A 14,903-nucleotide genomic window follows, 5' to 3' on the forward strand; every position below is an offset into this window, starting at 1 on the left:
ATTTTTTTTTCAAAATATAGTCTGCCCCCCCCCCAAGGTCAAAGGGACAGTGGACCGGCCCCCTGCTGAAAAAGTTTGCTGACCCCTGGTCAATACCAACACTTTGAATTGTGCTCGGATACATACAGGGAACCAATCTAGATCTTTTAGGACTGGTGTTATATGATCCCAGCAGGCACTCCCAGTCTCCAGTCTGGCAGCCACATTCTGAGAAGGGGAATACCATGTTAAGCTCCTTGGGGAAAACATAGGACATATATATAGGACATAAAACATAGAACTGTAGAGTTGGAAGGGACCCCTAGGGTCAAATAGTCCAACCCTCTGCAGTGCAACCCTCTGAATATCAACTAAAGCATCTATGACAGATGGCCATCCAACCTCTGTTTAAAAACCTCCATAGAAGGAGAGGTCATCACTTTCTGAGGGAGTCTGTTCCACTGTCAAGCAGCTCTCACTGTCAGAAAGTTTTTCCTGATATTTAGTTGTAATCTCCTTTCTTGTAACTTGAAGCCATTGGTTCTAGTCCTACCGTCCAGATCAGGAGAAAACAAACTTCCTCCATCTTACATGTGACAGCCCTTCAGATATTTGAAGATGCCTATTACATCTTCTCTCAGTCTCCTCTTTTCCAGGCTAAACATACCCAACTCCTTCAACTGTTCCCCATAAGGCTTGGTTCCCAGACCCCTGATCAACTTGGTCATCCTCCTCTGCACAAATTCCAGTTTGTTAATATCCTTCCTAAATTGTGGCACCCAGAAATGGCCACAGTATTCAAGGTGTGGTCTGACCAAGGCAGAATATAGTGGTATATATGTATTTTTATACACAGTTCCACCTAATATAATATAATACCATCTAAAACTCTGAGTTACTGATACTGTATGTATCAAAACCAAAAAGTGGGAAGGGCAAGCAACCAGTTCCCTAATCTAGAAGGAGCTTGCAGTAGTAGCCTGTGTGTTGGCATGGAACCTTAGAGCCTGCCTCCTGACACCGGCAGCACTACATCTTAGCTGGAAGGGGTAGGGCAACTGCGAGGTTGGGGCTGTGTTAGTGCACTAGTGTAGCCAATCTGGTGCTACTGCCAGTGCGCCCACATAGCCCCAAATTGACTGGCCTAAGCTATGATGAGTAATAACCCTCAAACACATCCCAAACCTGCTTCTACATCTCTTATTAACCAGGATAGATGGAACTACAGATTATATGTTAAGGTTTCCATGGAAATCAGCAAGAGAAAGGTTGATTCAGTTCCCATTAAAAGGGTGCAAATTGCTATGGATTAAGCATAAATTATCTCAGAACAATTGTGCTCACCTGGCATGGTTAGGTCTGTTGCTAAGGCCAAGCAACAAGTGTGAGTGTAACCTATAATTCAACTTAAAATTAATGCCTGCTCATTATGGAAATTTTTGGAACAGCTTTTGTGTGTTTTTTTTCCTCATAAAGGCAAGGAGCTTTAAAACTATGAGCCTGCTTCAAAAATCACAGAAATACAAATATTCCCTGTTGGTGGGAAACCTCTTAAATAACACATTTTAAAGGTTGTGTGAAGAGGCATAGGACTCAACCTTGTAAAATGTCACAGCACACATCAAAATCATTCCCCCGTTTAAAAAAAATGGGAAAGCAACAGCATATTTCTGGAGTTTGCACAACTGTTCCCTTCTTTTAAAAAAAATAATAAAGTTGAGGAAAGCAGAACAATCGCTGGCTAAATGTGTCAAGATAAAAACTGGATAACATCCTCATTTGGTCTTCCTGTAAAATATGAGTGAATGACGCATGACAGTTCCCCCAATTAATGCCTTTTCTGCCAATATTGTAGCTTCTCTAGAATCTTTGGGATGTGTGATTACTGCAAGTCCAGTGAAGCTGTGTATACCCTTGAACTGTGGGCACAAATTCATAGATTTTTAGAGCATAAGGCAACAAGCCAACTCCCACATTGTAACCCATTTTATGTATGATCACCAGCATGTCCCCTGAAGTAGTATGGAGCGTGAGGAAACATTGATGATGAAACTGATTCTCAGTCGTTTGAGTCTGTCAGCTTGGCTCATATAATGTAATGTGCTTCCTGGTTAATTTTCTAACAACCCTTTATTTTCCTGCAGGTGGCCGTGATAAACGGGGAGGTCCCATCCTGACATTTCCAGCACGCAGCAATCACGACAGAATAAGGCAGGAAGACCTTCGGAAACTTGTGACTTACTTGGCTAGCGTGCCAAGGTAAAAGTTCAAAAGAAATGCATTGGTGGGGAGGATATGTTCTTGGCAAGCTGCTCACTTCCAAGTATTGGCCTTTGGTACATTTTTGTATGCCCTGCCAGGGAAAACAGCAGCTCTGCCTTTCATGTGCACTCTAATCATATCTTAGGCAGCTAAATAAGGCCAAACACACACACACACACACACACACACACACACACGAGAGAGACCATATGAAAGCAGAACAGAAACTGACTAAAAGCCTAGAGATTTAGGTTTGGTTGTGCATCATGTATGAAAACAGCACAATTTATTTACAGATTATTTCATTCTGTGCATGCAAAATTGAAAAAAAAGCAGAGGGGGAGGTTTCTTTTTGGCATTTTCACAAATGTTCAGTGTGGCTTTTGCACTTACACCCATAACTCAGATATAAGCTCTGGAATGGCTAGAATGAATGTTCATTTTGTTTAAAATTGATACCCCTCCCTATTATAACTTGCATTTAGCAATGGGCACAGGTGACTGCTAGCCATGGATCTTGGGACAGAACTCTGGGGCTGATTTCCAGGGGTGGGATGTGTGCTGCTGCCTACAATAACATACAAGATGATCTGAGAACTTTTTTTCCATCTCTGTCACTCTTTGTACTTCGACTTTATAATCATACCTCAGGGCCTACTGGTGTACTCGAAATCAGTCTGGTTGCCTGTGTGCTTTCAGAATCTTCACAGAAGTGACCCAAGTAAACACAGAGCACCATCATTATTCTCCTCAGAACATCATCATTCCTTCTCTCCATCACCAGTTCCCATTTCCCCAAGTTAAAGACCACCCTATTTCCCCCTGTAATCACCACTACCAATCTCAATTGACTTTTCAGTCCCTTTCGGTCATAGCCCATGATGTTCCCTTCTAAATCCATCAGGAAACTTTCCCCCCAGGTTCTAATTTTTCAGGTCAAAGTTTTTTTCGCTTCAATATTTTCCTATTCCATTTTCAGCCCCTGTCATACCCTTAAATATCTTGTACTATATCCCTATTATCCCCTTCAGAACACACAGTCTCTCTCTTCTCTAGTCCCCATATTCCCACAGCCTCCCCATATTTCCCTAAGCAATTATTCTCCTTGAAACACTTCTAAAACCTCCCACCCGTTGATTCTAAGGTTATAGCAATTTAAAAATACAGTGCTACCAATAGTTTAAAACAAATTACAATCACAGGAATAGGGTGGGCCATATTGCAGGTGTCAAAGCCCAGAGGTACGTCTTTTTCCTATTCTAGTTATCCAATAATTATAGTGAATTTCTTCTGAGCAGCAAATAAAATTAGAATTATTTAAAATTACACTTCAGATTGCTTGCTGTGATGGTAATAAGTGTCTCAATTAAAGTAGCTATGTAATCCTGACAGCCAGGATATAAGAACCTCTGTTCCTCATATGCTGTGTTCTTTCTGCTCTCTCTAAATGCTTTGGCTGACATGCAAAGGTTCTTACTGTGTTCTCACTTACCATCTGTGGATCAGATGGTAAAGTGCGCAAATGTTGTGGGCTCCTAGATGGAAGCTTGCAGTTGATTTGTTTCTCCCTAATCTTTTTTAATCCTACACTGTGCTGAGCTACGCCAACACCCTCTCCACTCTATCTCCAAAAAATGGCTTCTTTCTACCTACTAGATTTTCTGTGGTATGGGGAAAACTTGATTAAATGAAGAAAAGGTATAGGCTGACAAATTCACGATAAGGCATTTCTAGACTCAGAGATTGATCTAGCTGTATGTTAGCATAGCAAAGGAGTCACACTTCCATAGTTACCTGGTGATGTGGGAAGAGCTTGAAGCTGAATAAGAATAAAACCTAAATCAGACTAGCAGAGCAGATATTTGGAGGCTGAGAGATCTAGCAGCTAAGTTATACACACCGCAATAAACCTTCAGATTTAATTTCCTGAGGAAACTTTTGCTTTCCGTCTGCTTGGAATGGCTTTTGTCATTGCTTGATTACTTTTATTTTCACGCTCTTTAATAAACCCCAACACTTGCTTTCACCATCCAGTGTTATTTGTGACCATATTTCGTGAATGTGCCTTAGGATAAGAGGGCAGTAGGTCAAATGTCCATGAATAAATGTCAACTAGTCATCCACCTCATGCCGGATAACGTAGCAGTGAAGCTTCCCCTTTCGATGTTATCTTGTTTTGTGTGAACTGCAGGCTTAGAAATCTGATGCTTAATACTTTCCTACATAGATCACTGTCACAAGCACTTGCCCCACACCTAACCATTTAGCACACTTTTTCTTTTTTAACAATTTCCCCCCTTGGGTTGTAGTGGAAATAGATTATATCTATGTTGTATTTTCACAGATACACTTTATTCCTCAGGTACATCAATTGGAGATGCTTGCTGTGACATTTCTTTGCTTAGCATAAGATGTTAAATAGTTTGGATATATATATTCCAGCTCAGCTAAAGCACTTTTAAACCCTGTTGCTTGCAGTTGCTTGCTCAACCCAATGGGATGTTATAGTGTCGTACTTTAAGATCTCAGCCAGTTAATAGACTGTGTCCCATTTTATGACTGCATGACTTGTTGCAGGTACATTTCCTTTTAAAAAATACAGAAAGAGAAGATCAGTGACCAAACGCCTCCAGTAGCTGCCTAGTTTTACATTTGCCATTTCTTTGATCTTACAACCCTTATTTTCCTCTATGGTAGCCGCATTATGATAGCCTCGTTATGTCCACTGACAGATGTTCCTCTCCTTCCATCCTATAATCAGACCACTCTCTGGCTTTTTAAGGAGTTTCATTCCAGTCTGCCTTGGGGCAGAAGGGAGAGAGAGGGTAATGATGGACAAGAATACCAAGACCATTTTTTAAAGTGTGCGCCTGCAGTACCTTGCTGACATTCTTAGCTATTAGACTCTATAATGATTAGAATATATAGACCACCACCGCCTTGTTTATATGCACTCCTGATGTTTCTTTTGTCTAATGGTTTTTTGTTCTTGTGTTGGACACTACAGTTTGGTTTATGATGTTTATGTGTTGGGGAGGAATGATTCCATGAACCTTTTTTTTGTAACATTTGGTTTTTCTTTGCTTGCATACAATACAGGTCTCATGTGTGGACTTTGTTCAGTTCAGTGTGTGTGTGTGTGTGTGTGTGTGTGTAAAGTGATTCACTGATTGTCCTTAAGGAAGTTACTGTATTGCTAGTATTGCAGATGTATATAAATTAGAGTGCAACTCAGTGGGCTAGCTGAGATTTGGTGTTATTACATTAGGAATTTGTGTTTTGAGCTGGTAAGGAAAATATCCATCTAGTACAGTCTTTTTAGGCAATACCATTAATCTATCCATTCTAGTAAGTTAACTTCAAATAGTGCCATGCACACTGATGCTGCTGTTTGTTTATGTCTGTATTATAATAAAATTATAGCTAGATCTGGCTGTTGTTACATATGAACAAAAAAGTACTTTATACTGTATCAGGTCGTTTGTCCATCTACCTCAGTGTTGTCTATTCTCACTGGTAGTGACTTTTCAAGGTCTCAAGCTGAAGTCTTTCTGAGCCCTGTAATTTGAGTTCTGTTAGGTTGGGACTTTTAGATGTTGTTGGACTCCAGTTCCTTTCAGCCCCTGCTGGCATAGCCAACAGTCAGTATGACTGGAGTTGTAGTCCAGCAACATCTAAAGGACACCAGTTTATGTATCCCTGCTTTTGCAGGAAGCATTGAGAATTTGTGCATGTTAAACATGTGCTCTACCACTGAACTTTGAGCTCACCCATGAAACAATACATGAGCATGGTAAATCAGTGGTAACATAGCTACATATAGCATAATCTTGCATGACCTACCTTTCTGCATATGTACCTGACTAGAAGGGAATGCACTGTATGGCCAAGACAGGCACCTGATTGCTAAGCTATTCATCCAAATGGATTTTTAGCCCATGAGGAGAAGTCTAGCTGATCATCAGTTTTTGCAGAAAGCTCTGTGCTGCACTTTGAAGACCTGGCAATCTGTTGATCAGGACTTGCAAAGAGTCACACAATGCACTATACACAGGGCTTTTCATGGGCCATTGATCACATGATGTACACAGTGTCTGCACACTGCTTTTGGTCCCAGCTGTGACTTTGCCTGCCTAGCACCTGACTTCATATATGACATAAGGTATATAGGGCAAGTGGGCATGGCTTGGCTAAAATTGAATTCTTGGCCAAATGGAGAGGACTGGCACATCTGTTTAGACCTGTGAACCAGAAGTTGGAATATTAGGAAAACTACTTATTTAGGATTGGGTTATTTTAGTTTAAACAGCACTAGTAGGGAAAAAGACAAAGTTCACTTTCAGCAAAAAGCCCTATAATTTATCATATTGACCTTACTTTAACAATCTCCTCTTTCTTTCTTCTTTCTGTCTGAAGCAACAGAGTGAGGCAGATTATTATCCTCATTGATGCTGTCTAGCAATTGACCCCAGATACCTCTCTTAATGGAAATGGCACAAGTAGTACTTTTCTGTGGACAGTGTAACAGTATGAAATCAATGTAGGAATATGGTGATAAATGAGGGAGGAGGAAGGAATTCTGAAACAAAGCTGGCAATATTTTAAGTATTATTTATTCACCGCTATGGATTAAATATATGTGCAGAAGATACAAGTTTTGTTAGACCAAGCAATATATCACCAGATTTTGCAATCAGAAATTTAATTCTTCTAAAGAAGGATCAAAGAGAAAACTGCCTATATGCTCCCAACATTTTGTTGAACAGGCCCTCGGAATGATATCATTTCACTACCTGCATTTCATTACAAATGTCTATCAATAAAGCATCACTCAGACTCTGCTTAATCCAGGAAAACTCCTAATACTCATTAGTTCTTTTCTGCCACTTCCACTGCCTTACAACAAAAAATCTATGTCACATATCCCAGAGATTATTATGATTTCTTAGATTTATTAGCTGTCCTTCACCATAAGGTCCTGGCATGTCTACAACAATATCTAATCAGTATAAGCAAGTTGTGTTTCTCACAGTACCCCAGAGTGACACTATGATGGGGGAATTGCGGAAAATTACAATAGTTACCCACCAATTTTAGTGTTGGGTAAACTCACAGTGTGAACTCAGGATACTGGAAGGGGGGCATACCTGGATGCTGAAACCCCATCAACAGCTCTACTGTGCCAGGTGCTGATGTTAGATCTGATTAAAAAGATACTTCAGATTATAAGAGGAATGATCAGAGGAAAGTTGGCAGCTCTCCATCTCTCGGCATATGACATAAATTATCTCTAGTCACTGTGCATGTACTGAGGTTCAGTTACACAATACTATTTTGCCTAGAGTTCCATATAACTGCTGGGAATTCTTAGGCTTCTCCTTTTCCTCTTCCTTTGACAGCCATAAAATGAAGCAACCCACAATGTCACACTACCAACACCTCTCCTCTTTAGCTGCTAAGAGATTTTTGAATAGCCGAGTGGATACATGGCTTCGTTTCCCAGGTATCATTGTGGTATGTCATATGCAGACATCTGCAAAGGAAGGAAGGAAGGGAAAAGATTTTAATTCTAGGCCTATGCAATCTCTTCATTTCCATTATATGTATCTTGTTTCCATATGGCAAAGGTAATATTCTGTCTCAACCCTGATTTATCTTTCTGCTGAATACATCAGCCTGTCTGAGAGCCAAGATTCTCAACTTTTCTGTGATGGAAACACATGATACCTCTGAGGCCTAATGTTTTATATATGTCTACATTTACTTGTCCTCAGAAAACATCCTCAAATATTTCACCAGCTCTGGGGAGCATCCAAGACTCAGAAAGTAATGACAGAAAGCATTCCAGACAGAGAAGTTTAGGTTATTTTCTGAGGCAATTTAAAGGTATCAGAGCCCATTAAAATAATTAAGTTTCTAGGTTAGGGACAGATTATTGACTTGGCAAAATTTACTAATATAAAGTGCTGCCCTGGCTTAATTTCAAGCAGTTTCTTGGTGAGTTCAAAGTATATTGTGTATTAGCAGGTCATACTAGAAGTAGTGCGCAATTCTTTTTGTTGATTGATAAGGATTAAATGTTGGAGCTCTTATTTTCTGTTACACGATCCTAAAATAAAGGAAGCTTTTTTTAGAGCCTGGGTGGGGAGGGAAAGACTATAATAGTATTACATATATAAATAACCATATGTTTTTAAAATAACACAAGGGATTTCATACTAATTTGGGTAACTAGATATCTGGCATCCTTTGTCAGGTCATGATTTGGCAATGCACATGCATCAAAAGGACTCATTAGTAAGTGAGTTGAAACTGGTAAAGTTAATGGATCTTTGGTGCTTTCTTTAATGGTGTCATCTGATTTTTCTCCCCACATGAAAAGAATCAAGCATTTTCCATTTACAGAAGATTTACTGGTGGCTTAGAATAGTTTGAAGAACCAGTAATGCTTTAAAAGTGTTTTCACTTTGTTGGTGTTACTTGTAGTGTTGGCTAGAACAGGTATTAGAAGGGAAATAAATTTATTCTATACCATGGTTCATATGGGAGTTTCAATCTGAAATGGTTTGCTGAGTACTCTGCAGAGCAGGAACCTTTGAATTTTAGCATATATGTAGCAGGCATTTGAAGACAATAGTGAAAAATACTGCTGCCAGGACAGGTGCCAGTCTTCTGCATGCTGACAATGTGGCACCAACCAGTGCAGGGTGGTGGTGACCACCAGATGCTTTCTCTGCTGGCACCACTGCTTTAGTGACAGTGGCACTCACTGCCCTCCTTTGGATTGCCAGACATTCTTCAGTGATGCACAGGTGACGGCACTTCTTAATGAAAACTAACCTTAGCTCCAATCCATATTGGCTGCCCACCATCTTAAGTTACCCAAAGTTCAATACCCCAGATCATAGACCCATAAAATAAATGAATCAGTAGATACATGAAATCAATAAATTTCATTAATAGTATTGTTATTATTGAAATACACACACATACATTTAACCTACTATATTTAGTATAAGTGCGTTCCAGATATCATTATACTTGTCCATGCAAGTCTATTTCTATAAGCAATCTGTTCATAAGTTGCAAGTGTAGTCATACCTTCAATCCATTGATTAGATGAAGCTGAACACTTATTTTTATAGTGCCTTAGTATTAGTCTCTTGGCCTCTTGTCTTGTAGGAATTATTAAGATTTAGTGTCAGGAATAACGTAGTCCTGGACACAGCAGAGTGAACGCAGGTTTTCTGGAAGCTTCTGGCTGTAGAGCATTGACTGGACAGCACGACGCAGGAACTCAGCAACTCACTTGAATAACTATATACAGTATTTATTGAAGCAACTAGTATCCATAAGTTACTATGAACAGACTTTGGAAATAAAAGAAACAAAAGTAAAACCTCTCCTATCTCTCTCTCAACCTTCATTAAACAGACTACAAACACCACACACCACCAGTGGCTCTCACACAGAGCTCATCTCTTCAGGAACTTCTTAACCAATCATAGGTTGTTGCTAAGGGTCTGGAGAGAGAGCAGATCTTGGTTTTCAGTCAACAGTTAATTGACATAGGTGGCTAGCTGCACGGAGGCACTTTGAAATCTCTAACAGGAATGTAGTTCACAAGAGTTTCCTCTGAAAATTTTAATTCCCCCCCTCGCAGTAATATTTACATAATCCTCTACTTTCTTCCAAAATTTAGTAAGGACATTGCAAAAGAGCTCAGTTTATAATACTTCTAACTTCACTTCATCCCTAGCCTTACCAGTTGAGAGTTTGTTTTCTTTCTAGTTATTAGTTTTGCTCCTGCGTGTCTAGCTTGGCCTGTGCCACCAGCTTTTCCTGCAATACTGTGAAATCTTGTTCAATGCCTGAATGACAGTCTTGTAAGCAAATGGCATTATATTTAGGCTAGGAAGAATCTGAAAGTGGTGGTTGTTTGGGACCATAAAAAGCTGCAGTTGACACTAGGATTCTAAACCTGTTTACTTAAAAGTAGCACTGAGATTTCAATGAAGCGTAATTCCAAATAATTTGCATCTTATAAATGTTTTCAATAGTACTAGGATTTCCAAAACACCCACCCACCCCACTCACACAGAAAACCAAAGATCACCACAGCCAACCACAAAGGAACAAGCACACCCTACGCCAATCGCGACCTCTCACCGCCAAAGAAACACAAGCGAACAACAGAGAACCAACACAAACGATGCTGACACCAAATCCTACATATACTAAGGAAAATAGAAACATCGCCCCCCCCCCATCCCACCCACCTCCTCCCCCCCTTTCTGCCTAATGTCTCAACAACCAAATCTGGAAAAATGTTACATGGAAAAATGCTAGAGACATTGTACACACTTTTGTAAACCAAGAAAATCTTTAATTTAAAAAAAAATAGTACTAGGATTATTTGAAAGTTTTAAATCAAGAATACTAGAGAGTAAAAAGGATGGGAACTAGCTTATCTTTTGGTCATTTTCTGTTAAACCTTCAGGGTGTCTTTATGTTACTCCAGTATAATTTTAATCTAATAATTGGGGAGAAATCTATTAGTTATTTCAGAAGCCATGTGTTATCTTTACAACAAGATTTCCTAAATACTGAGGGGGGGGGGATATTAAGCATTCAATAGGAATAATTTATGTTTTGGTCTCTAATGAATGGGGCATTGGCTTCTTGGAATGCCTTTTCCTGATTTCCAAAAATTGACTCCATTTAATCAAGTAGCAATTTGTTTCTCTCTTCTTTTGTTAGAGAATTCAGAGACTGGTTTTCTTCTTCCTTATTCTCAGAATTCTTCTCTGAAATGAAGAGCACAATCCATTAAATGTTGCCCTGACACAAACTCTATTTAAAAGTCTTTGTGGGAAGAGAATAGCACTTGGTGGGTTGTAATAGTTACATGAATCAGCACATGGTCAAAATTTGGGCCTCGTTATCTGAAAATAGGCAAATGATTATTTATCTTTTAAAGTATTTTTATCGTGCTTTTTCAGCCAAAAAATGCATTTGTGAAGACGCTGTTAAGAATATTTGGCAGAAAATAATGTCAGTCTGACCCTTTCCAAATGATCACATAAACAGTGGTTTATTGGCTAAGGAATAAGTCACTGCAGGCCTCAGGCATATGTGTTCCATTGTGTTCCCTTACTGTTCCATTGCATGCAGAGGAGTTTGCAATCTTCTGCTTTTGCTTTAAGGACAAATCACAGTTCTATTATATGTCCAAACTATTGCTTGTTATAACCAAAGTTAGTTTGAACAAACCATATCCTGGTGGTATTTATGGGATGATGATCAGTATACATATTTTAATTCATCTTAAACAAATTTATACTTTGCAACTTTAGGAGTCTGAGGCAGTGACGGAGGAAGCCTCCGCACCACCTGGGGCGGCAGCATGGAGGCACCCACCCTGGGGGCGGGGTGTTGCGACAGGCTGCGCATGCGTGGAAATGCTGTGCATAAGCAGTCCATCCGGCCCGGCACCGCTGTGACCGGGTGACCCGCCAAGCAGGCGGCGGGGTGTGGGGCTGCCCCGTCTGGGCATGCGCAGAGCATCCTGCCCAGCGCTGCTGCTCCCACAGCGACCAGGGGAGCCGCCAGGCGAGCGGTGGCTCGTGGGGCTGCCCCGGTCCTCCGTGGAACAGCACGGATGAGTGCCGGGCGGCAGAGAGTGGAGGGAGGGGCCGGGAAGTGTCACCCCCTTCCCCTGGAACCCAGGGCACAGCGCCCCCAACGCCCCGCCCTTCCTACGCCACTGGTCTGAGGTCAAATTCCCTTGGCAGGTGGTGGACTTGCCTTCATTAGAGGTTTTTAATAAGAGGTTGGCTGGCCACCTGTCATGAATGCCAGATTCCTGCATTGCAGGGGGTTGGGCTAGATGGCCCTCTGAATCCCTTCCAGCTCTACAGTTTTGTGATTTTATGAACTAATCCAAAATAAATAAAAAATATTGAGGAGGGCAATAAAATAAAATAAAATAAAATAAAATAAAATAGAAGCCCTTTAAAGTGAAGAATTTCTAATGTTTTTGAATTGTCACTGTTTTTCTTTGGCTGGCTACAGACACCCAGCAAGATAAATTTGCATTATATTATATTGCAATGGATATCTTTACAAGCAAATGAACTAGAAATCTAATTTAAAAAATGGCAAGCTTTGATTCTGGAAAAAGCAGCAAAATCCTCCAAGTCAGCTCAGCCCTTTGGCCCAGTTTACAAATATTCACAAAGTTATGCATTTAGGGGGGAAGAATGGATGCATTTGCTCTGTTGTGAGCAGAATAAAACAGAATGTGGCACTATTCAACAAGCATTTGTGTAGAACTGTAAACATTCCTTATATAAAATCAGTACACATGTAGAACAGAGTCTGAAAACTCTAGCATGGGAAATGGGACTGTGGTTTGATTTTTGAAATCAAATTTATAAGGTTTTATGAGCTGACCACACTGTGCTGAGCTTTGCGATGTAATTTATAATTTTGTTGACATACCACTATAGAAACAGCTGTCTAGAGATAGAGGAACGACTTGTTCTATGGCTACTGTACTACTGCTTCTAATACTAGTAGATGCACAGAAACTGAACCTTTTGTTCAGTGATCAAATTAGAGATTACCACATTTGAAGTATTTTTCTATGCACTAAGTTGCACGAAGAATTCACATCCTGACATTAGTTGGAATTAGCAGGAAGGAAAGGTGGACAGGCTAGTGGGGAAGAGTCACTTGGATGTAGTGGCTAATGGAGCCAAGTAGCGAAAACATGCTGTATTAATTATTTGCCCAGGGTGCTAAATGCCTAAAAATTGTCCTGTTGAGAGGCATTCACTAAAGCATTGCTAAGTTTGCTCCCTGCAGACATTCTGAGCTTCATCAACAAATCCTGCCAGTTGCTTTAGCTTCCTCATTAGTTATACTTTAAAATTATACCCAAACAAAATGTCAAACATGTTCCCTAGGCCTGTTTGTGTGAATTAAATGTTTCCCACTTACTGAAACTCTACTTTTCACAGTTCATTTGGACAAGCCATGTCTGCCCACAAAGCAAGAAAAAATAAAGCTTGTTGAGTTAACTTCATTGGCCTGTTTTGTATATAACGGTAAGCTGGAGTTAAACAAAATAAGTCTTGCTGGCAAGAAACCATGGTTTGTTCTTGGCTTGTTCTCATGGTTTGTTTCGAGAGAAACAATCCACAACCTCTGGTTCATACACCATGCTAAGACAGTGGTGTGGTTATTTTATTGGCACAGTAAAGGAAGGAGGGCGAAGGTGAGATTTTGAATAGAGTGCATGAACATGCTTGTCCATTCCTGGTAAGCCATTGTTTGTTTATTATTTATTTATTTAATTTGTATACTGCCCTTTATCCAAAGATCCCAGGGGGGGTTCACAACAGAAAAATAAAAAATTAGAATACAAAACACATAATAGAATAAAAACAAACACAAACCACTAACCCCACTCCCACAAACACATTTAAAAAGCCATAGAATGCTAATTGCTTAATACTTGGTTGAAGAGAAATGTTTTTGCCTGGTGTCTAAATATACGCGATAAGACAAGTTGACACAATAGGCCATTGTGTCTGGTTGTTAACCAGAAGGTTGGTGGTTCAAGCTCACCCAGGGATGCCTGTGGACAGGATTCCTGCTGTGCAAGGGGTTGAACTAGAGGGCCCTCAGTGTCCCTTCTCACTTTACAATTTGAAGGCGCATAAGAAATGCAGATTGACCCTACTGGGACAATGCAGTATTCCACTGAGGTTTGTGATCTGTGTCTGAGCACAGCTAGTACCAAGATTTTGCAGTGCAGGCAGGAGTCAAGTAATATTTTAGCATTCAAAGATGTAGGAACATTCTTTCTTGTTGCAGCCTGCTTGGAATAGCAAAACAAGAGAGTTGGTGAAGTGCATTTAGCTTTGTGTGCATTCCTATATTCTACATATTTTGATCCAACAAACCTGTTCCCTCTATTTTTTATGATCTTCCTCAAAGCATGCAACTTTCTTGGATCACCATCAATTAATCTGTGCTTTGCTGCTGTTGACTTGGCCTCACCTACCACCATCCTTCTTTCTCTTGCATCAAACCTGGGCCTCCATTTTAATCCTGCCCTGTTCATGTTTCTCAGACTGAAAACACATTTGGACAGGGTTGAATTGTATCTTAGTCTGTACTAAAATGCTAAGGCATTTTTAAATAACACTAATTTGAATTTCAAAAAGGCAGACGTATAATTGAGTCTAAAATAATCACCCTTTACGGTAATTTTTTTCTTTTTGCTGTGGCTAAAAATTGACTTCTGTTTATGGGATTTGATAGATAGTCAACCCAAAATGTTAATCCATGTTCGTCTATATTTTACAGATGGCAAATGCTGCCATAATGTCTTTATTATGTGATGCTGCTGCAACTTGTGTTACCCCACTTGTCCACATTCAGTGAAAAAGAATAACAGAATGTGGCATCACAAAAATTCCTATTTCCTAGTCAGTTCCTATTGCCCGTGATTTCATGGAGTCGGAGGAGAACGGTCACGATAAGAAGAACTGTTGAAATTCTGATGCTGAAAAACAGTGCATTGTGTGCTAAAGGTTGCAGCAAATGCATTCAGATGAACATTTACTGTTCAGTAAGGATCTCTCTTCAAA

General features: G+C 40.0%; 1 protein-coding gene across 13 annotated transcripts in view; it reads left to right on the forward strand.

Annotated features, from left to right (window-relative positions):
- The window catches only part of KALRN (kalirin RhoGEF kinase), a 494,138-nt gene that overhangs the window by 212,071 nt on the left and 267,164 nt on the right, over positions 1-14,903 (forward strand). For all 13 annotated transcript variants that reach the window (XR_004427468.1, XM_033162965.1, XM_033162941.1 and 10 more), the window contains one exon: positions 2,124-2,238. Coding sequence is in view for 12 of the 13 variants with exons in the window: in XM_033162965.1 (XP_033018856.1) it covers positions 2,124-2,238 (115 nt within the window). In the remaining variant the exon portion in view is untranslated. The remainder of the gene's footprint in view (positions 1-2,123; positions 2,239-14,903) is intronic.

The sequence above is a fragment of the Lacerta agilis genome, chromosome 1 (genome assembly GCF_009819535.1).
Source record: "Lacerta agilis isolate rLacAgi1 chromosome 1, rLacAgi1.pri, whole genome shotgun sequence".
NCBI classification, from domain to species: Eukaryota; Metazoa; Chordata; class Lepidosauria; order Squamata; family Lacertidae; genus Lacerta; species Lacerta agilis.